At 43.0% G+C, this 20,654-nt stretch overlaps 1 protein-coding gene across 7 annotated transcripts in view; it reads right to left on the bottom strand.

The window, feature by feature from the left end:
* Positions 1-665: 665 nt before the first annotated feature.
* Positions 666-20,654, bottom strand: part of GOLGA3 (golgin A3) — a 35,480-nt gene continuing 15,491 nt past the window's right edge. For 6 of the 7 annotated variants that reach the window (XM_033174453.1, XM_033174455.1, XM_033174456.1 and 3 more), the window contains 14 exons: positions 19,043-19,411; positions 18,583-18,660; positions 17,033-17,296; positions 16,043-16,137; positions 14,272-14,488; positions 13,544-13,687; positions 10,273-10,470; positions 9,073-9,189; positions 8,323-8,462; positions 7,458-7,590; positions 6,727-6,849; positions 6,251-6,415; positions 4,148-4,311; positions 1,425-1,940 (listed from right to left, as the gene is read on the bottom strand). In XM_033174453.1, coding sequence (XP_033030344.1) covers positions 1,733-1,940; positions 4,148-4,311; positions 6,251-6,415; positions 6,727-6,849; positions 7,458-7,590; positions 8,323-8,462; positions 9,073-9,189; positions 10,273-10,470; positions 13,544-13,687; positions 14,272-14,488; positions 16,043-16,137; positions 17,033-17,296; positions 18,583-18,660; positions 19,043-19,411 — 2,415 coding nt within the window. In that variant the 3' untranslated portion in view covers positions 1,425-1,732. Of the gene's footprint in view, positions 1,029-1,424; positions 1,941-4,147; positions 4,312-6,250; positions 6,416-6,726; positions 6,850-7,457; positions 7,591-8,322; positions 8,463-9,072; positions 9,190-10,272; positions 10,471-13,543; positions 13,688-14,271; positions 14,489-16,042; positions 16,138-17,032; positions 17,297-18,582; positions 18,661-19,042; positions 19,412-20,654 lie in introns of those variants that run through there. The other variant, XM_033174454.1, reaches the window with a different exon arrangement.

Here is a 20,654-nt window from a genome sequence, read left to right as displayed (position 1 = left end):
CAGAGGTTGACACCATTTTCGGTAGTAGTTAGGTGCACACCATAATGTGATGTCGCAGAAGACCAGGGCAGGGTGCCACCTTAACTTCTAGTTCCAGACTCTGCAATTGTTACATCCCAGATTTCTATCTCTTTCAGTCAAGACTGCTGACAAACCGTTCATTCTCTAGCAGTATTTTTTTCTCTAAAGCATCCTGGGGCACTATTCAAAGCAGAAAGTAGATTAAGCCAAGTCAATTTGCTTCGGAACACAGCAAAGGTGGCTTTCTGTTGTCAGTAATTGGGGGGAGGGAATAAAAAGAGAAAACCTAAGGCATGTTGTTTCAGCCTGCTAATTATAGCTCAGCAGGGTCTATCTGTAAAGGCAGCTACATGAGCACTAGGCTCCTAAGTAGTCATTAGACCAGATGACGTTGGACTCCAACTCCCATCAGCCACAGCCAGCATGACTAATGGTTAGGGATGGTGGGTGTGGGAGTCTAATGACTTCTGAAGGACTACAGGGTCTGGATCCCTGCATAAGGAGAGGGTTTACAGGAAGTATGACATTCATGTTTGAAATATACAGTAAGTAAATTTCTAAAACTCAATATTTTAGGGGCTGGCTTTCCTTAGGCCCCTATATGTGTGTGTGTGTGTGTGTGTGTGTGTGTGTGTGTGTATCATTTTCCAACCAAAATATAAGATGCAAAAGATTAACAAAGCAAAAATAAAACCCAACCCCTGGTGATTTGTAACCTACAGAGTAAGTCCACTTAAAAACAGATACTCCAGGACAAGAACAGAGTTGAAGTATTTATATACACCCTGCACTGGAGAAGTCTTCAAAAGACTGGAACAACAACAAAAAGGTGCAAAATGCATCTGCCAAAGTGAAATCAAAGCTCTCCACTGGCCTTTGGTTGTGGAACCTCAATCTATTTCCTTTGAAGTAGTCCCAATTGATGCAATGGAACTACTTCAGAGTCGGTGGTTTTGAGATTCATGGCCACCAAGAACTGGTCGTCTCTATCAATCAGGGGTGTGTCTCTAAAACAAAACAAAAAAAAAGAGATTCAATTACCAGCTCTGGTTCATATTCTCATGTCTACAGCAGACCAAGTCATTAGCCTTATTTGGCCATTCTGAATTCATATAATGTACCATGTGAGCACGGGTGGGAGGAAATGCACTCAGCTCCACCCACCCCTGTCATCCTTCCACTTATGGAGGGTGAAACCCTGAAGCAGAGAGCTCAATTTAGAACCTGGCCCTGATTATGCAATCCACAAATAGAAAAGGTTCCTTGTTTCAGACCTTCGCTCTTCATGAGTTTGGGGTGGGGCAGGGGGGAAGAAGCTTAGTGTGCTCACCCCTGCTCCCATAGCTTTGCATATCAGCAAAATCCTCAGCCTTCTATATGATTTTTTTTTGACTAACAAACAAACAAACAAACGAAAAGGTCAGAAGTGGCGTAATGAAGCCCACGTCCCTCTGCAACAAAAGTCACTTTAACCACTACTGAACAGATGAAAATGTCTTACTGGAGACCAAACATAACATTTCTTTTTCCTCAAAGACAGATTAAAATGTATTTTAATATAGCATTATCTTCAAATGCTTTGCCTCTGACATTTTCCCCCTATTCGAAAGGAAGAACAGATGGAGATCTCTAAAACTTGGTTTCAAATAGGGCTGATGAACATGTTTCACATACTTCAAACAGCTGTGAAGTGAAGCAACAGGTGACGAAGTCACTGCATCAGCTCTTCGTTTCCCCCAGCACTTAGGTTATTATCCTTTAGGTCTACAACGGAGAGGCTCTGGTTGCCCGTCGTAGTTGCAGCAAAGTTAGGTGTAAAGTCCGTTAGTTGCCCTTCTATCTGGGTCCATGAAGACATCGATTCATGGACTGTTATCGTATGCTCTTCCATCTGACGCTGAAGGCTGTCCATCTCCTGCCTTTGTTAAGCAGAAAGAAGCAAAGGGTGGGATAAGAATGTAATACGAGCCCTAATGGATCAGACCAAAGTCCCATCTAGTCCAGCATCCAGTTTTCCACAGTGGCCAAGCAGATGCCTCCAAGAAGCCCACAATGAAAACAGCACCCCGCTTCCTGTTGCTCAGCAATCAGGATTCAGTGGCAAACTGACGCTGAACATGGAAATTCTGATTTGTTGTTATCATCTATAGCAGGGATGTCCAACAAGTTGATCGTGATCTACTGGTAGATCCCTGCGAGGTTTTGTGGTCAATCTCTGGCTCCCTTTCCTTAGCGTTGATAAAATTGACTCCTGCCCCACCCTCCATTGTCGTTTGATCTCTGGAAGGGAAGACAGAGCTTTCTCTATGCTGCTGATTTAATCCACAGCAATTTTTTGTGAGTGACTTACCGGTAATCCCCCCCCCCAAAAGTTTTTTTTTTAACACCTAAAAAAGCTCAACAACTTGTAGCTGAACCACTAAAAAAAGGAGGTAGACTTGAGAGTTGGCCATCCCTGATCTACAGCATTTGCAATTCACCTAAGTGCCACTGTTCTTTACGTAGCTAAAATGATACCACCCACACAAGAGAAGTATCAGCAGCCTTCATGGAACACCAAGGCTTGTGGAAACAAAGCATCTTGGGGAAGCAGGAGGAACCAAAACTATCCGATGATTACTAAGAAGACTAACTTGTTTCGGTGGGGAAACAAAGGGGAAAGAAATGGAGTACCCCAGGAGAGGTTACGGCTAGCTAGCAGGCGCACTGGAGTAGTCCAGGCCACAACATTTACAGGTCTCTCTTGTCATCACCATCGGCAGACTTATTTTCCATGACTTGGGTTTAAAACGAGGATAAGACAATGCAAGCTGGTGGCCATTGCCATGCTTATGGTAGAAAATTCCAGAAATTAAGTTATGTGAAGGTTGTTATTTGGTTGCCCTTGAACCTAGCGTCAGTCAGTTTTCACTGGATGAAATAATAAAGTCAAAAGGCAAGACTACAGATGAAGGCTGAGTGGCAGCTAGCAGCATTTCCACAAGGGGATAGGTTTATTTCACAGGAATTCACCAAGACTTCAGGAAGACACATTTCTGGCTGTCATAATGCAGACTTGTGAGAGATTATAGATTTTTATCATCTATAACCTCTCTTAAGTCTGCACTGTGACGGCTAGAAACATGTCTTCTATATTGTAAGTTTTCCATTTGCACAATGGTAACATGTGCAAGAGTCTATATCACTTTAATGGTAGCATTAACAAGGGGGCAGGAAACCAACTTTAGAGGTGTAGTGTGGGGTAGTGGTCAGGGCTGAACTAGGACTACTCAGTCATGAAGCTCTCTGGGTGAGCTTGGGCCAGCCGAATGCACTTCACAGATTTGTGGCAAGGTCAAAGGTGAAGAACTGGAGAGAACCACACACACCACCTTGAATTCTTTGGCAAAGAAAGTGGGATATAAATGTAATAAATACAAGACAGACACCATGTTGCAGGGATGAACCTGTGGCCCTCCAGACGTTCTTGGACTCCAGCTCCTATCAACCCCAACCAGCACGACCAAAGGTTTGGGATGATGGGAGCTGGAGTCTAGCAACATCTGGAGGGCAAAGATGCCCTATGCCCTGTCATGTTGTCTACTTTGGATTGGAAAGGATGACCCCTTTGGCACCCTGTCTTGTTGGTATTTAGCAAGCAAAAAGAGCAGTATCAAAAAGCAGAACTGGGAGGAAAACAAAGTGTTAGGTAAGAAGGTAGAACTGAATAGTGACAGAGGGCAATGTACATGGCAAAGAAAACAATTAAAATTGTACGGATAGAGACTTCTACATTTAGAATCACAGAGATGGAGCACTTAAGCTGCAATCCTAACCATGTCTACTCAAAAGTAATTCTGAACTCCGAAGCAAGCGTGGCTAGGATGGCAGCCTTGGTTTCTAACCCAATATCCTACTAGTTGCCATTTGATAATAATAAATCTTAAAAGAAAAAGAAAGGGGGGAAAACCCTTAAAAGCAGAACATAAATATTGACATATTACCTACACAGAAGATCTGAGCATTTCAGACAAGAAAAGCAAACACCATCTGTCCATGTCAATGTTCATAAAGCTGCTAAAATATTTAGTAGTAGTAATATGCAGGTTTAAAAAAAATACCAGAGAGACAGCAGGATTCTACTCACTTGAGTTGCTGGAGGCAGCTGTTGAGGTTTTTCAAAGGCTCTTTATTCACAGCTGCTGAAGGTTTCAGCAGCTCTTCCAGCAAAGCTGCAGGGACGGGGCAGTCAGGGATCTTCACTGGAGTCACCGGGTTTGAAGGATTTGACTCTCCCTTCAGTGTTTTTCTCTTTTTGAAGGAAGAAACAAATCAATCCACATGCAATAAGCAGCAGCTTTCTCTACTGTGAATACTTGAAGCACAATTCTTAAGAACTCAATCTTTTATCATGGCAGCAACTACGCTTTGGAACTCCTGCTTGGTGATAGGAGGCACCTTCACTGTACTCTTTTTGGCACCTGTTTAGACAAGCCGATCTAGATATCTAGAATGCGGATTTAGTTTATTGCTGGTTTTAAATTTTGAACGTCTTAATTAATTGTTATAATCATTTTTACCAATAATATTACTGTCTTTTTTGTAAGCTGTTTGAGGTTTCTTACAATCAAGTGGTAAATAAAATAAGAGATGATAGATAGATAGATAGATAGATAGATAGATAGATAGATAGATAGATAAGAACAAGAAGAAAATGTTTAGGAATTAAATAGGCTGGCATCCTGTTCAACTGACTACGCACTTTAATAAAGTCACCCCTTTCCATTGTGTAATTACACAGTGAGGCATATGGTAGGACAGGACCTATGGTCTACAGCACAGTTTGGCATGTATGAAACACATAATTATTTTAATTATTATTTTTCACTTTTCCTCCTGCCTTTATATAAACTGCTATAGACCATAATTGCTGCCGATACAATGCATTTTTGTGCTTGTTAAAATTATAATGGTTTTAGCATATACAGTACACTTTGATGAAATTTTGTTGGTGTATTCAGAGACAATTCTCAGTGTTTGATGTTCCATTTTTCATTTTCTGTAATTGCGTAATTATTGTATTTTTTTAATAATAATTTTTAAAAATTGACTACGCTCTCACTAGACCCCCAAATACGGTCAAGACATTTAATCAGCCATGAATGCCACTGTATAAATGTTCAGCTCAGATTATTTTATTATTCGTTTCCCATTTCATCCAATTTAGGACTATCAGCTTTGAAATAAGTCACAATTATAAATACACAGTTTGGGAGTTAGCTTAACATCCTGGCTTGTCCCAAAGCTGGTAACAACTGTTTTTTCAGTTCATTAGAAGCTTCCTAGTTTAATTGCAGCTTGTGAAAGTTCAATAAGCCAAGACGGGTGGTTCAAAGCAGCTCATAATGCAATGCATTTGTACTTGGGGGGGGGCACTCCCTCTGTGCATCCTACCCTGTGTGCACAATCCCACTCCACTCAATGTACGACAATTACGAACCAATAAAAGCTGGAGTCTGTGACCAGTATAAAATGAAGCACGTCTCAATTTACATTGTTTCTTCTCTAACGAAAAGACAACAGGGGCTTCTAACACTAGGCATTTAAGCTTAAGTTAACAGCCATAAATACCAGAGTGTATTTGTTTCAAATAAAAAGCAGCCATTGAAATTGATAGACATTATTCACTTAGGTCCATTAATTTCAGTAGGTCTGGGATGAGATACAACCAATGGTCTTGCTCAGTTCTAAGGGAAAAGCCATTTTGTTCTGCTGCTGTTTCTTTAAGTACCATCAATTCCTGGGGCCTTGCCTCTTTTGAGCTTAGAGATAAGACTCTTAATTTCCAAGGTGGTTACTGGGGGACAATTTAGAAGGTTACATGTATTTACCCTTTTATTTTGGGATGTAATAGCAAAGGTTATCTATCCCACTCCATCCTTGCTCTCAAAGGAATGAAACAGGGATGCACCTTTGCCCCTACTCTTTTTATATAAATTATTTGGCAGGAAGCTTACCAGTGGAACATACTCACTATCCTAGTCTGTCAAGCAAACCCCTGCCAATTCTATTATATGCAGAAGATGTAGTACTTTTGTCTCTGACAAAAAGTGGGCTTGAGGCAATTGTTGAGAGCCTTGGGGAGTTATTGCAAAAAGGAACCATTGCAAATTAATTATGATAAAACTAAGATTATTGTGTTCTCTAGGAAAAGGATAAAATACAGATGAAGATTGTGTTTCTTAAGTACCTTTTTCATCTTTCCATGCTTCAAGTCCAGCTTCAGTTGCTGGTTCTGCTGTAGTAGAGTCTTCATGCCATTCTTGAGTTCAGTCACTTTTGCCTGAAGCATGATTTTATCTTTTTGGGTTAAGGACAAATCATCCCGAACCATCTCCAACTCTGTCTTGATATTCTAGAATGGAGAAGGATTGTTGGAGACATTGACCTTCTGCATTAACCAAAGATCATTCCAAAAAAAAGGAAAGAGGTCACTTCTTTTAGATGGCAAGCCTCTACCTATCTACTCAGAAGCAAGTCCCATTGAGTTCAATGTGGGTAACTCCCATATGGAGTTATAGGATTGCAGCCATAGTCTTACAAGTCTTATAGAATCTGAACTCTGGTGGCGGCTTGGAACACTCATAAACCTTTTATTTCATTAGCATCTTATTATGTCTCATAACAAATCTTCCATAACAACTGGCTAACAGTCCAATGAAATACCTGTAAAACAGCTTGTACTCCTTCCAGCTCCTTCTGGTTGCGTTGCTCAGTCAAGTCCAACTGCTGCTTCAGGGCTTGGATTTCTCTCTCCTTCTGCTCCACTTCCCACTTGAGATCTTCAACCTAAAAAATGTGTGGGGAGGGAGTATTTCAAAATAAGAAGCTGTAATACTGCAGGTCAATTAAATCACATTGAAGTTCAGTGAGATTTAATAAAAACAGAAGAGGAGCCCAGTTGGGTCACACTAAATGGTCTATTTAACCCAGCACTCTATTCTCACTGTGCCCAACCACATGCCTCTGCAAAGCTCACCATTTTGCATAAAATGTACATTTGCTAATTTATACATATAGATGCAAAACCTAGAACCTAAAATGCCGCAGGAGGCCGGCCGGCAAATTCCCACTCCAGGTAAATTCTTCAATTATTTTGCTCCCAACTCTAATTCAGTCGTTTTAAAATTCATTTACTCTCAATTAATTTCCCAAATAAATTCAGTTTGCCCTCAATTGCTCCCATTCATCTCCCCACCCCCACCATAATCTCTAGATAAGGTAATTTTAAATTAAACATATTTCACCCAACTGGTGCCCTGTTTAATAACCTGGATTCACCCATCAAATCATTCCCCACTCAGAAATAGATAGTGTCAAATGTCACACCACTAACAATGCCCCCGGATGGACATTCAAGTAAGGAAGCAGTGAATGAGCAATACTGATGGCTTCACCTCTTGGTTTTCTGCAGGCTGCTTGCTAAGTTGCTCATCCAGCTGCTTCTGGAGGAGCTGAAGCTGGGAGCGAGCTTCTGCCAGCTCTTCCTGGAACTGGGATACTTCTGCCGAATGCTTCCCATCTTCAACTCTAGAACAAAAAGACAGATTCACACCACTGTGAGGAGAGTGCAGCTCTCAGATTGCAGTGCACACCTCTCTTGAGGCACAGCAAGAACACTGAGGGGAGGGGAGAGAAAATAAACTGTACATGTTAAAGTTAGTTCAATACATTATCAACCAAGGTTGCAATCATGCTAGAATGAAAATGGGGGGCTGTAACCACCAAAGGCAGGCAACCAAAGGACCACAAAGTAGGAGAACTGCCGTGTTTTTTTTGCAGTAGAAGGCACAGAACAATCAGCAGATAGAATTCTTTCAGAGCTAGCTTCACAGAGGATAAAGAGAGCCCCCTCCTGGGGATAAGGCAGATAAATGCATCCATGCAGCTCCCTTCAGTCACCAGCTCTCCATTCTGGCTTCCAATACAGCTCAGCCACTTGACTCCATCCCTTGACCTCCACTTCTTGGGCGAAGTTCTGCACTGGTGCAGGCTCCTCCCCACATAATAAAGGCTCCCAAATGTGTGGAAATCAGTGGGGTAGAACCAGGTGGGAGGTTGGGGGGCAGGCCCAGTGGGTTGCCCCCAACTCCCCTTATTCATGCGATAGCCCTCCATTCATGGTTAACCCATGAGGCCTTGCAATTCCTCCTAAAATATACAGTATGGTTTTTTTAAAGCAGCCATGGAACCTAATCCAAAAACGCCAAACTATACATATTTTTAATAGAGATGCAGCTTCAGTTTCCTTGTGATACTCACTGCAGTTTGTCCACTTCAGCCTGAAGGGCCCGGATGAGGACTTCTTTGGCCTGCAGCTCTCGTTTCACCTCACCAAGTTCAAGGGCAGCTGCTTTATAATGACGGCGATTATGCGCTGCCTCAACTTTGACTGTTGCAACCTATAGCAGCATAGAGCATCAGTGTATAGATCGTTATATCAAAGTCATCCTACCCCATCCATTTCCCTGACCCTTTCCCCCATGTGTGCTACATCTCTGTTTAAGGACCGCAAGCCTACAATTAAAGAGTGCCCCTTCTCCATCTTTATTACTGGGCACCTGCAGTTTCTCTCTCTCATATTCCAGGCTGGGGATCCTTTGGCCCCTCCAGATGTTTCTGGACTACAACTCCCACCATCCCAGACAACTAGCCACACTGTCTGGGGCTGATGGGAATTGTAGTCCAAAAACTTACATGCAATACCTTGGCAATCATAGCATAAGCCTGTCATGTGACAATTTTGGCATCCTCCTCCTGCAGATAGAAATAGGGACTAGGGAGGTCTTAGCGTATCAGAGGCCATCCACTGAGCCTGTGGCTTCAGCCAAGATCTGAAATGGAGGGCTTTCATTGCCATTTAACCATAATCATGCAACAGTCCTTAATGGCTGCTGCTCATTTATATGCATACCACACACAGGGCCCTCTGCCCAGTTCTGCAGGCAAGTCTTAAAATGCTCATGGTGAAAAGTAACACACACACACACACACACACACACCAGTTCTTACCTGTTCTTTAAGGCTGTTGACCTTTGTCTTCTCCTTTTCCAAGGCCATCTTCAAGGCTTGGATTAGTTGCTTCATTTGCTGGTCTTCCTCCTCTTTGCGCTTCAGAACTGCCTGGACCTGGGCCATCAACAAAACCCACAAGGTGAACCCTCCTGATACAAAGGACTTAAAGCCGGTGTCCTTGGTCTTGCTCACTGCATTGACTGATGCTTTCTGAAAGCATGTGTGCTTAACTAAGGCCCCATATGCTCTTTAAAGCAGCATCATACTTGAAAAAGTCAACATACCACTTGAAAAAGTCAACGCTTCTCCCAAAGAATCATGGGAAGTGTAGTTTGTTAAGGTTTCCGAGAGTTGTTCTGAGACTCCCATTCCCCTCACAGAGCTACAGTTCCCACAGCACCCTGGGAAGAGGGATTGGCTGTTAAAACACTCTGGGAATTGTAGCTCGGTGAAGGAAATAGGGGTCTCGGGACAACTCTCGGAAACCTTAACAAACTACACTCCCCATGGTTTAGATGTACGGTTCATATTGACAAGGAGCTGTGCATTCAGCATTGTGGGACCAGTTTTGTGAAACTCTCTTCCTGTTGAGGTTGATTTCAAGTGCTTTCCAGCAGGCTTTTTAAATCAAACTCTGATTTTATAATGAGTTTTAGCTCATTTTTAGTCTTTGTGTATTGAGCCTCTTGTGCGCCACTTAGAGCTGACAGTGATTAAATGGTGTACAAATGTGTGTTTTTGTGTGTTTATTCCCTGCTTTTTTCCCTGACGGGACTCAAGGCAGCTTACAGATAAAAACAAGAACCACTAAAAACGCGGGGGGGGGGGGGGAATTAAACCTTGAAATTATTAAAATTATATACATATATACAATCTGCTTTAAGCATACAAATAATTACAATAAAAACAGCACAGCACCAGCCCTTTCATTAAAAGCAGTCATTTCCCAAGTTGGAACAAGAAGGTCTTCACTGGTCAGCGGAAGAACAACAAGGAGGGAGCCAGTCTAGCTTCTCCAGGGAGGGAGTTCCAGAGCCTGGGAGCAGCCACCAAGAAGGCCCTTTCCCATGTCCCTCCAATATGATACGATACATCCCTCCTATGTAATATTCACAGACCACTGACCAAAATGAATGAGAACCTAAAGAACTGGAACCGATTTACAGCACCAGCCCAGGCAGAAACAGCTCAGAGTACCTGAAGATTCAGCTGCACCAGGTCCGCCTCTCTCTTTGCTAGTGCTGCTTCGAGGATGCGGTTGTGTTCCCGCAGAGCTGCGTTGGACTGGCCGAGACCAGTGAGCTTCCCGCGTTCATGCTCTAGCTCAAGGGAGAGCTTCTTGTTCATCTCTTCCAGTCGCTTTATCTTTTTCCGGAAGCCCCTGGCTTCCTGAAGCTAAATGAACAATAGGAACGATTACTGCAGCCACCATAAGGAATCACTTTGCAGGCTCACTGAATGTCACTGAGTAGCAAACAATGAAGAAACGCTGAAAGGGGCAAATTTTTATAAACCGATGAATTATCTGTTAGAAGTACCCAGACCCTAAAATCACCTTCAGAGGCCCTTCTGCTTGAATACCTGTCAGACGGCTTCTAGGGAGAGGGCCTTTTCAGTAGTGGCACCTAGTTTTGGAATGCACTGTCCAGAGAGGCTCATCTAGTACAGATTAAAACCTTTCTGAGTTCCATTTTTTGTGCTTTTAAAGTTCTTTGCTTTATTTCTGTTGCTGGCCTTATTCAGATGCTGTTTTGTATCCAATGCTACCGCCATTGTTGGAGGCAGGATGCTTATGAACACCAGTTGCTAGAAACCACAGGAGGAGAGAGCGGTGTTGCACCCAAGTCCTGCTTGCAGGCTTCCCATAGGCATCTGGAAGGCCAGTGGGAAAACAGGATGCTGGATTGGATGGGTAACTGGTCTGATCCAGCAGGCTCTTCTTATATTCTTACTCATAGGAGACCCACTGAAAGTAATGGGCATGACTAACTTACATACAGTAATGTCAATGAGTCTATTCTGAGTAGGACTAAGTTGGATACGGCGCTAGAATCATAGAGTTGGAAGGGACCCAGAGGATCATCTAGTCCAAACCTCTGCAATGCAGGAATATGCAGTTGTTGTCTCTTATGGGAATCAACCCTGTAACCTTGGTGTTATTAGCACCAGGCTCTAACCAACTGAGGTATGACCATGCTTGTTTGTTTGTTTGTTTCACTTCTTGGTTCCACCTTTTGTCTGTGCACTGCCCAGATAACTTTTTTTTTTTTTTTTTTTGGCTAAAGGGTGGTACAGAAATGTAGCTAGCGAAGTAAAACAATCAAACTGTATTCCAGACTTGTATCCGTTTAGAATACTTTCCCCTTACTTGCCCAGATACGCACAGCATAGAGGAATTAATTGGTTTTTTCAACCAAGCTTTTCAGGTTGTTTAAATACAAATCTGAAAGATGGTTTGGGGACAGTCCACTGTGGAGTTCCTACTTTTTTAATGGGCTGTATAAATTTCCAGTGTTTTCAACTCAAAAATGATCACTCGTTAAAGAAAATCACTTCTCCCTGGAGGAGGAAAGCGAGATAACAAGTATATTTGTGTAACTGCAGAGTTGAGAAGTGTTGTGTAAAGCTGCAGACCCTGGAGGCATCCTGGTCAAAACAATTTAAGGTACAGCTGTTGCATCAGGTTTACTTCAGCTGGTACACCCGCGAATCTAGTTCTGTCTGGACCTGAAGGAGGATGTCCTTACATCATCTACATTCATTTCGATGTCCTATGCTGCACAGCTGAGCTTCCCGCATGGCAAAACTCACAAGTCAATGCCAAGTCTAGAGCATCGTAGTGCCTCGTGTTGTACTGGCTATCGTGCATTAACCAGAGGGCTAAGGAATCTGTTAGGCCTTGAACCCAAGCACCACATATGGCATTACAACAACAAGCATTTGTACAGCTTTTTTCAGTGCTCAAGATGCTTCACATATACTACGTTATTGTAACGTAACAAAGCTGGAAGGCAGAGCAGGACTGCCCCCATACTGCAGAAGGGACTTGTAAAGCATAGATTTGCCAAAGGCAGTGCAAGTTCCCTTGGGCAAGAGACTCTTAGCAGGGGCCCCCTCCTTCTGGTTGCTGTTACTGCTGCATATTTACCTCCCTCCTTCTCTTGGCCTGAACAGGCACTTGCCTCCCAGGGGAGAGATAGGGCAGGGCAAGGCACACAGAGGTTAGACTCATTTGGAGAGGGCAGGTGCACAGCAGGCAAAGAATAGCAGTGGTAGAAGAGCAAGGAAGCTGCTGGGAAATGGCAGTAGGGCCCTGGTGGAACATGGGCAGTGGGTGGCACAGGGCACCAAGCCGAGCGGGAGCAAAATTGAGAAAACCCATAACTGAGAAGATCCATTTGGGGGCACCAAATTTTGGCCTCGCACGGGGCGCCATATTACAAAACATTACCAAAGTCCAACCCTGCATGGGCCTTAGCAGGTGCCCAACACTGTTGACCTTCTGTGCCAGCAATGGCAGAGTGAGCTCGTGGCAGAGGTGAAATCTGAATCAGAGCTCCATAGTTCTGAGGTTGAGAACCTCAGGCGCAGGAACCAAATGCAGCCTTCCAAGTCTCTCTATCTGACCCTCAGTACTTTTCCAAGGCCACACACTTTACTGTAACTGCCTTGAATGTTTTTATGTCTGGCTGGAAGCTATCCTTAAAATCTGACAATGCCTCATTTTTGCGTAGATAATGAGGGGCATATACTATATACAGAAGTTTTTCATGTTTAATGTTTCATTATTAATATTATATATATATATATATATATATATATATATATATATATATATATATATATATATATATATATATATATATATATATATATATATATATATATATATATATATATATATATATATATATATATATATAATATTAATAATGAAACATTAAACATGAAAAACTTCTGTATATATATATATATATATATATATATATATATATATATATATATATATATATATATATATATATATATATATATATATATATATATATATATATATATATATATATATATATATTGGAAGCCTCCCAGAGTGGCTGGGGCAACCCAGTCAGATGGGGGAGGGTACAAATAATAAAAGTGTTGTTGTTGTTGTTGTTGTTGATACTTGCCTTCTGTACAAACGTTAACATGTACATTCATGGCTCCACCCACTTTTGTCTCTGGCCCTGCCCACCACCAGCATGTTGACCCCAGAAGGTTGCCCAGAAAGGAATGTGGCCCTCGGGCTGAGATATATTCCACACAACTGCTGTAGTTCATAGATCAGTTTCTGCAACAATCTTCCTCCACTAGATAGATTTAGGCAAGTGCTGATCCTCAGGAACTGGTTACATGCATCCAGCCTACAGAAGCAGCACCACATCAAGGAGATACCGGGTATATGATAACAAGAAGCCAACACAATTACCTCGTCCTCAAGTTCAAGGACTTTCTCTCTGTACTCCTCCAGTTCCTGGCTGGTGAGTGAGATCACTTCTTGCAGTTCCTTTTCTAGAACCATCTTACTGTGGCCGAGAACCTCCAGTTCTGTCTCCAGAGCCTGAATCCTTTCCTGAAGGCGAAAAGACAGAGTAAGTCTTGTTAGGCATCTCACTTGGGGTAGGAATTCAATTGCTTAAAGTTTGGGTGTGGAACATCGGCTCCACAAGCAACACTAGGCCCCAAAAGGCCATTTCTGCGATGCCACACCATATATATATGGCTCAGCCAAAAGGGATTTTGCAGACCCTGTGCAAAGCACTCTGCAGAACCTTACCATCAGTTGATCGTCGGGTCGTGCAGAGTCCATCACAAATCACTTTGCAAAATCCAGCAATGAGCTGATTCTCAGAACTTGCAGAGCGCTTGGAAAGGCACTCTGAAAGGGCTCTGCAAAACTCAATGATCACTGGGTCTTGCAAATAGCTTCAAGACATGTTTTGCAGGCTGCACATCTGCCCAAACAGTTTGATTTCAAACTGTGCAGGCCCCCCAAAATGGGTCACCTGATGTCTTCTGGATGTCAGGTGGGTGCCCTCACCCACCAGTGGTCTCCAGTGAGGGAAGGAGACAGACAACTGACTCACTGGGCCAGATCCAGTTCCCCACTCCTGTTTTAAGTGAGTGAAGTTAGGCCTGCTCAGGAATTTTGCTTACTAGGCCAGCGTGGCTGTTTTCACTGTCAGAGATTTGTGCCTTCAACTTGGCCAGCTCTGCTTCAGACGATTCTTTTGCTGAGAGGGCTTCCTGTAGCCGGCGACTGAGGATCCCAACTGCATTCTCGTAAGCTTTGTGTTTTGCTTTCATCTCCTTCTGTGCTGTGCTCAAATCTGAGCCCAGTCGTTTCATTTTTTGCTTCTGTTCAGTAAAGGCCCTGAAAGTACAATTTTTTTGAAAGTTATATCAAAAAGCTACCTCAAAAAAAGCTCCACATTAAGATGAACAAGTAGGACCTCGCCTTCTGGACATTTAAAGGTTCCAGCCAACTATATACTCTTCCATGATGCTAATAGGCACGTTTCAATCCAAACTTATTCTATGGTTTATAAATAGTTAACATAACTTAATAGCCAGGGGACCCTCCATTACAAACTTTCCTGGCCCTGGTACCAGTCTGATCTCAAAAAATGTAACCTGGAGGGCATTTAGAAACACCCAGAGCTTCTCATGCCTTGCATAAAGGTCAGCATGTGTAAATCTAACTACCGTACCCTTAAAATCTAAACACCTGAATGGATGCCATCAATATAATGGTGGGATATGTTGGAGACGGAAGGCAGACAAAGATGGCCAGTCTTAAGTCATCATTCACTAGGTTCATGTTCTCTTTCAACTGTTAATTAAGTGAAATGGGCAAAGTGGGAAATAGGCAGGAAACTCTGAAATAAATCCAACAGCACAATAACTAGGGAAATGATAGGAATTACTCTCTCAAAGTCCCTCTTCATTTAAACCGCACAACTACCCTATGATGTACAGTTAGGGCAAGAAGCAGTGATTTGCCCAAGGTCACCCAGTGAGCTTCATGGCCAAGTGGTGAATTGAACCATGGACTCTTAGGGCCTAATCTAGCCACTCTACTACACAAGCTCATGCCCAAACCTCATTGAAAGTGGGACTGCATTAAGCCCCATAGGAGAACTTTCCAATGGGCTATATCTCTTAAGTCAGATCAGTCTGTATTCTGAACTGCTAACTTAAGGACTACTCTAAGCCGGCCACGCTTTGCATCAAGGATGTTGCAACAGAGAAGGTCCCCCACTAGGAGGAGGGTGGGTGAGTGGGAGTCTACTTAAGACATTGGCTATCACTCTAAATTTAATACAACCTGAATCTGACCCAGAAGACTGATATGACATCAGTGGTACACAGCATATGTTAAAGAGCAAACAGCATTAAAAGCAGAATGCTGGCAATATTCCCAAAAATAATTCCACTGTAGTTTGGTACTAAAGAGGATTAAGTAGCAAATGGGATCACAAACATGCACCGCATTAACACAGGCAAGCAAATTAATCATACCACACAAAGGCATATTGTAAGAATCAAACCCACTCTTTTGGCTTTTATGCTTTTAAATCTGCCTTACATACATTTTTAGTCTCATTGGGCAAGAAAAGCTTGCCTAATTTTAAAGGCAATTGAAGCTACATCAGACTACCCATTTACCTATAATTAAAAGAGCAATTCCCATATAAATAGTTCATGTTTGTGATCCCAACATGTCAAAAACTAATTTGGTGCTGCATTGTTCTTGGATTACCATTATGTGGCAAATGACACCAATGCTATAGGAATCAGAAATCCAGATAAAAGGCAAAAAGAAGAATATGCCCCCATTAATAGATTGCAGATCGCCCCCCCCATAGGCACTTGATGAACAAAATCAATTAGTACTAGTTGCTGTGGCTATTCTAGGCATACTCACATTTTGGTTTCCTGCTGCATTTCATCAACCTGCTGTTTTAATACTTCATTCATTTCAGCTAGAGCAGACATCTGCTCTCTGTCAAACTGCAAAGTCTGAAAAGCAGGACAGGAGAACTGTAAGATACATGTTCTTCTGTAATAAAAAGGTCTTAATTTTATATACTTGGCAAAGGTGACACATTCAGTGGATGAATTCAAACAAAACTAATTTGTGGACCTTTTATGGTCCACAAACAATCCAATTGACTCTGGGATGCTAATTTATGAACTGCCTTTCTAGATCACTCCAACATCTATGCAGGTCAATGTTCTGGCGGCACTGCCATAAACCATAGTTTATCATGATGGGAATGAGCCTTGCTTTCCCCAAGTCTCATCGTTCCATCTTTCCCCTCCGTCCTACTCCAGTGCAGGCACAAGGAATTAGGAAAGTCTCACTTGTGTTTTTTTAATTAACCACAGCTTGTTTTGCCAGCTGAACTGTGGTTAAATTTAACAATGGTTTATCTGAAACAAGGCAACTTCAAGCCACAGTTGGCTGACTTGAAATAATACATTGTTAAATATAATAATTATAGGTTTGTAGAGTTGCAAGGAACCCCCGAGGGACATCTAGTCCATCCCCCTGCAATCCGGCAATCTCAACAAAATCATATATGACAGATGGACATCCAACCGCTGCTTAAAGACCTCCAAGGAAGGAGAGTCCACCACTGCTCATAAAACAGGTTTCAAATAGTACACTAAACAATGATTGTAAAGGAAGTAAAAGCTTGTGATTTCCCCACTGTGGCCATGCAGAAGGGAGAAGCAGGAGATCATGAGAGCTTCGGGAAAGGCTAGGCTCATTCCCATCACAGTTTACCAGGGATGGAGAGCTTGTTGCCCTCCAAATGACCACAGCATAGCTACTGTCTACGTATTCCAACAGGCTGATCCGAAGCATTATTATGGACGTTAAGAAGGACAGCAAAGGCTTCATTTGCACCTGCAACTCTCTCTCCATGTCATCTCGCTCTCTTTGGACTGCTTGCAACTGGCTTTCCAATTCCTCCATCTGCTGCTGAACTCGAGACACTTCCTTCCCCAACCTCGAGTTCTCAACCTCCACGGATTTCTTTTCACCCTGAAGCTGCAGCAGCTCCCGCCTTAACTCTTTCACTTCAGAGTCCAGCCTCTTCTTGGTGGACTTCAGTTCACTGATCAGCTGATCCTTTGAATTTGCATCTCTCCGGTAAGCTTCCACCATCACCTAGATAAGAAATTGATACGCTTAGCTTTATTATCATTATCATTATATATAATTACATATTTATTTACACCCCGCCTTTTCCCCTGATGGGACTCAAGGAGGCTTACAGTTAAAAATAAGACCCACTAAAAAATGGGGGGGGGGGGAGAACCATTTTTAAAAACTGATAAAATATATGTATACAATACGTATTAAAACCAGTAATTACAAAAAAGACAGCACTGTACCAGCCCTTTCGTTAAAAGCAGTCAGTAACCAAAAGACAGTGTTGACCTGCCGGTGAAGGAGGGAGCCAGTCTGGATTCTCTAGGGAGGGAGTTGCCTGCATCTGGGAGCAGACACCGAAAAGGCCCTCTCCCACGTCCCTACCGAGTGAGCCCATGAGGATGGCAGGACTAAGAGAAGGGCATGCTCGTTTTAACAGCCATTACACTATATAAAACTACAGCAGGAGTGTTGACCCCTTTTCAGTTCAAAAGCCACATTCCCTTCTCGCCAATATTCCAAAGACTGGTGGGTGTGGCAACAAGCAAAAGTGGGTGGAGCAACCAATGGAAATTTTTGCCTTTGTAAAGGAGGCAAGTTTCTACACACACATACACACAAACCTCTATTCTCTGCCCAGGTTCAAGGACATATTCGAGCCCTCAAGGACGAAGAGAAGTAGGGTTGGTGAGGTGTATGGTCTGTGAAGAGTTCTGAGAGCCAGACAGAAAGGCCTGGAGGGTGATATTTCAACCCCTAAGTTCCCCAGTCATAAGCTGACATTCTTACGAGTCATTTATTTATTTATTTATTTATTTATTTTTCCGTGTATAAGACTAGCTTATTTTCTTTAAAAATCGTGCTTAAAAGTGGGGGGTGTCTTATACATGGGTAGTGCATAGAGTGAACGGTTGATTGGTTGCTGCTGTGTCTGTCAGTGGCTATTGGGCGTGTTATTGGTTGTTGCGTCAAGGGCTGGTGTTGATTGGCTGATGCTGTGGCAATTGGGTGGGTTATTGGCAGCTTCTGCTGGTGTGGGGACAGACGATAGGCGGGTTTTGCGTTGTGTGCGGGTGAGCGATTTTCGGCAATCCCCCCTAAAAAAAAGCTGAACAACCTTGTGCAATCCCCACCCCCACCCCCCAAAAAAGCTTAACAACTCTTTGCAATCATCCACAAAAAAGCTCAACAACTCTGAGAGCCACCTCCCCCCATTTTATTAAATCTGAGTCTCCAAAAATAGATGGAAAATATACAAAGAAAAGTACAGTATTTTACAACACTTATATAAACACACACACCTTTTGCTGAAGGAACTGCTCCTTGACCTTCTGGGTTTGCTTCTTGAGACTGGCACTCTCAAGCTGGAGATTTTCTACCTATTGAGGAGGGAAATAATAATATCAATATTACTTGGGCACTGGACAAGGACTAAAAAAGTAAACTAGTTTTGTGGCATCCGGAGCAAGAATTTTCCCAGGCGTAATTTCTACAGCACATGATCCCAAAGTGCACCTGCTGGTTAATAGCAACAGGGAAAAAGAAGGGGGGAAATTGCTTAAAAACTACTCTGGAACATAAGCGGCATATAAATTAATTAATAATTTTTTTATAATGGGAATTGTGGTCCAATAACACCTGCAAGGCACGACATCGGCCATCCCTGTTATAAAAGGTTTGTGAACATTTGTTGTGCAGGTTGCCCTGGCTTACAGGTGTGTTGATGATTATAAGTGCATAAAAGAGCAGTAAAGCAATTACCTGGCTTGACTTTACAACTATTTCTTGTCTCAGCTGCTCCAGAACATCTGATGCCGCCTCAGTGCTCTCTCCTAAATGTTGGACTCCTTCCTTGAGCCCTTCTTTGCCGGCTTTTGCTACCTGCAGAGCCACCTCTAGGACAATCTTCTCATTCTGCAAATATTGGATAGCATCGTTTTTTGAGGTGGCTTCCCCCTGCAACTCCGTCAGCCTGGCCTCCAGCTCATCATAACGTGTCTGGAGGTCGCCCAGTGACTGCTCTCGGGTCTGTAGAGTCTCCTGGGTGGAAGTCAGCTGCTTCATGAGCTCCAGCTGCTCCTGCTGCAAAGCCTCGACCTGAAGATCTCGTTGATGCAATGTCAATTTCAGCTGAATAGAAGGGGAAATGTGTTAGGGTGCTCTCCCATTATGAACGCACACATCCCATATAGAGTGGGAGTGAGGAACCCATGAACCCTCCAGATGTTGCCATCATCCTTGACTGTTTGCCATGCTGACTGGGGCTGAAGGGAACTGGAGATCAACAACATCTAGACAGGCACAGGTTCCCCATCCTTGAGCCTAGAGTACTGTCGCCTATGGCAGAGGTAGCCAGCATGGTACCCCGAGAAGTTGCTGGACTACAACTCCCATCATCTATGACTACTGGCCATGCTGACAAGGGATGATGTGAGTTGTAACCCAAAACCATCTGGAGGGAACCAAGTTGGCTACCCCAATCCAAGGGATTAGGTCAGTGGCAGGAGAGACAGAGCATTTCCTGGGGTTGCATTCTATGGAAGTCAAGGTGCAGAATTCAGCGGCCAGGATGCTCATGGGAGCAAGATAGTTTGAGCATATTACACTGATCCTGGTCCGACTGCACTGACTACCAATTAGTTTCTGGGCCCAATTCAAAGTGCTGGTTTTGACCTATAAAGCCTTCGTGTGCCTCCTCTTGGGTCCAGAGGGTGGCAACACGAGAACGGGCCTTCTCTGCAGTGGCTACCCATCTGTGGAATGCTCTCTCCAGGGGAATTCGCCTGGCGCCTTCATTATACACCTTTAGGCATCAGGCAAAAACGTTCCTTTTTAACCAGGCCTTTGGTTGATCTGATTTACATCCTATGCCATTTTAAAATGTGCTTTTTGTGTGTGGGGGGGGGGAGGCTACTGGGTTGTTTTTGTTTTTATTATGTATTTTGTGGTTTTATATTTATTCTGTGAACTACCCTGAGACCCCTGGGTATAGGACGGTATATATATGAAATAAATAAATAAATAAATAAGGTGTAATACATTGCTCTATATAAGAAACAAAAGAAGTAATAAAAAATACAGTTAAAAATCCTACAGCATCTAGCACAGTGCATTGCAATTGCTACATCACAAAAAACATAAAAAATAAGAGGTCCCCCTAGACCTGCAGCAATTTTCATGTGGCTTGGAGTGGGGGGTGGGAATTTGAAACCAGTGTGGTAGGCAAACAAGGATGATGTGAAATGTAGACATGTAATAGATGGGGCATGCGGGTGGTGCTGCGGGGACGCGGGTGGCGCTGTGGTCTAAACCACTGAGCCTCTTGGGCTTGCCGATCAGAAGGTCGGCGGTTCGAATCCCCGTAATGGGGTGA

Source organism: Lacerta agilis, chromosome 17 (assembly GCF_009819535.1).
Source record: "Lacerta agilis isolate rLacAgi1 chromosome 17, rLacAgi1.pri, whole genome shotgun sequence".
Taxonomy (NCBI): Eukaryota; Metazoa; Chordata; class Lepidosauria; order Squamata; family Lacertidae; genus Lacerta; species Lacerta agilis.
This window is presented reverse-complemented; position numbering and strand designations above follow the sequence as displayed.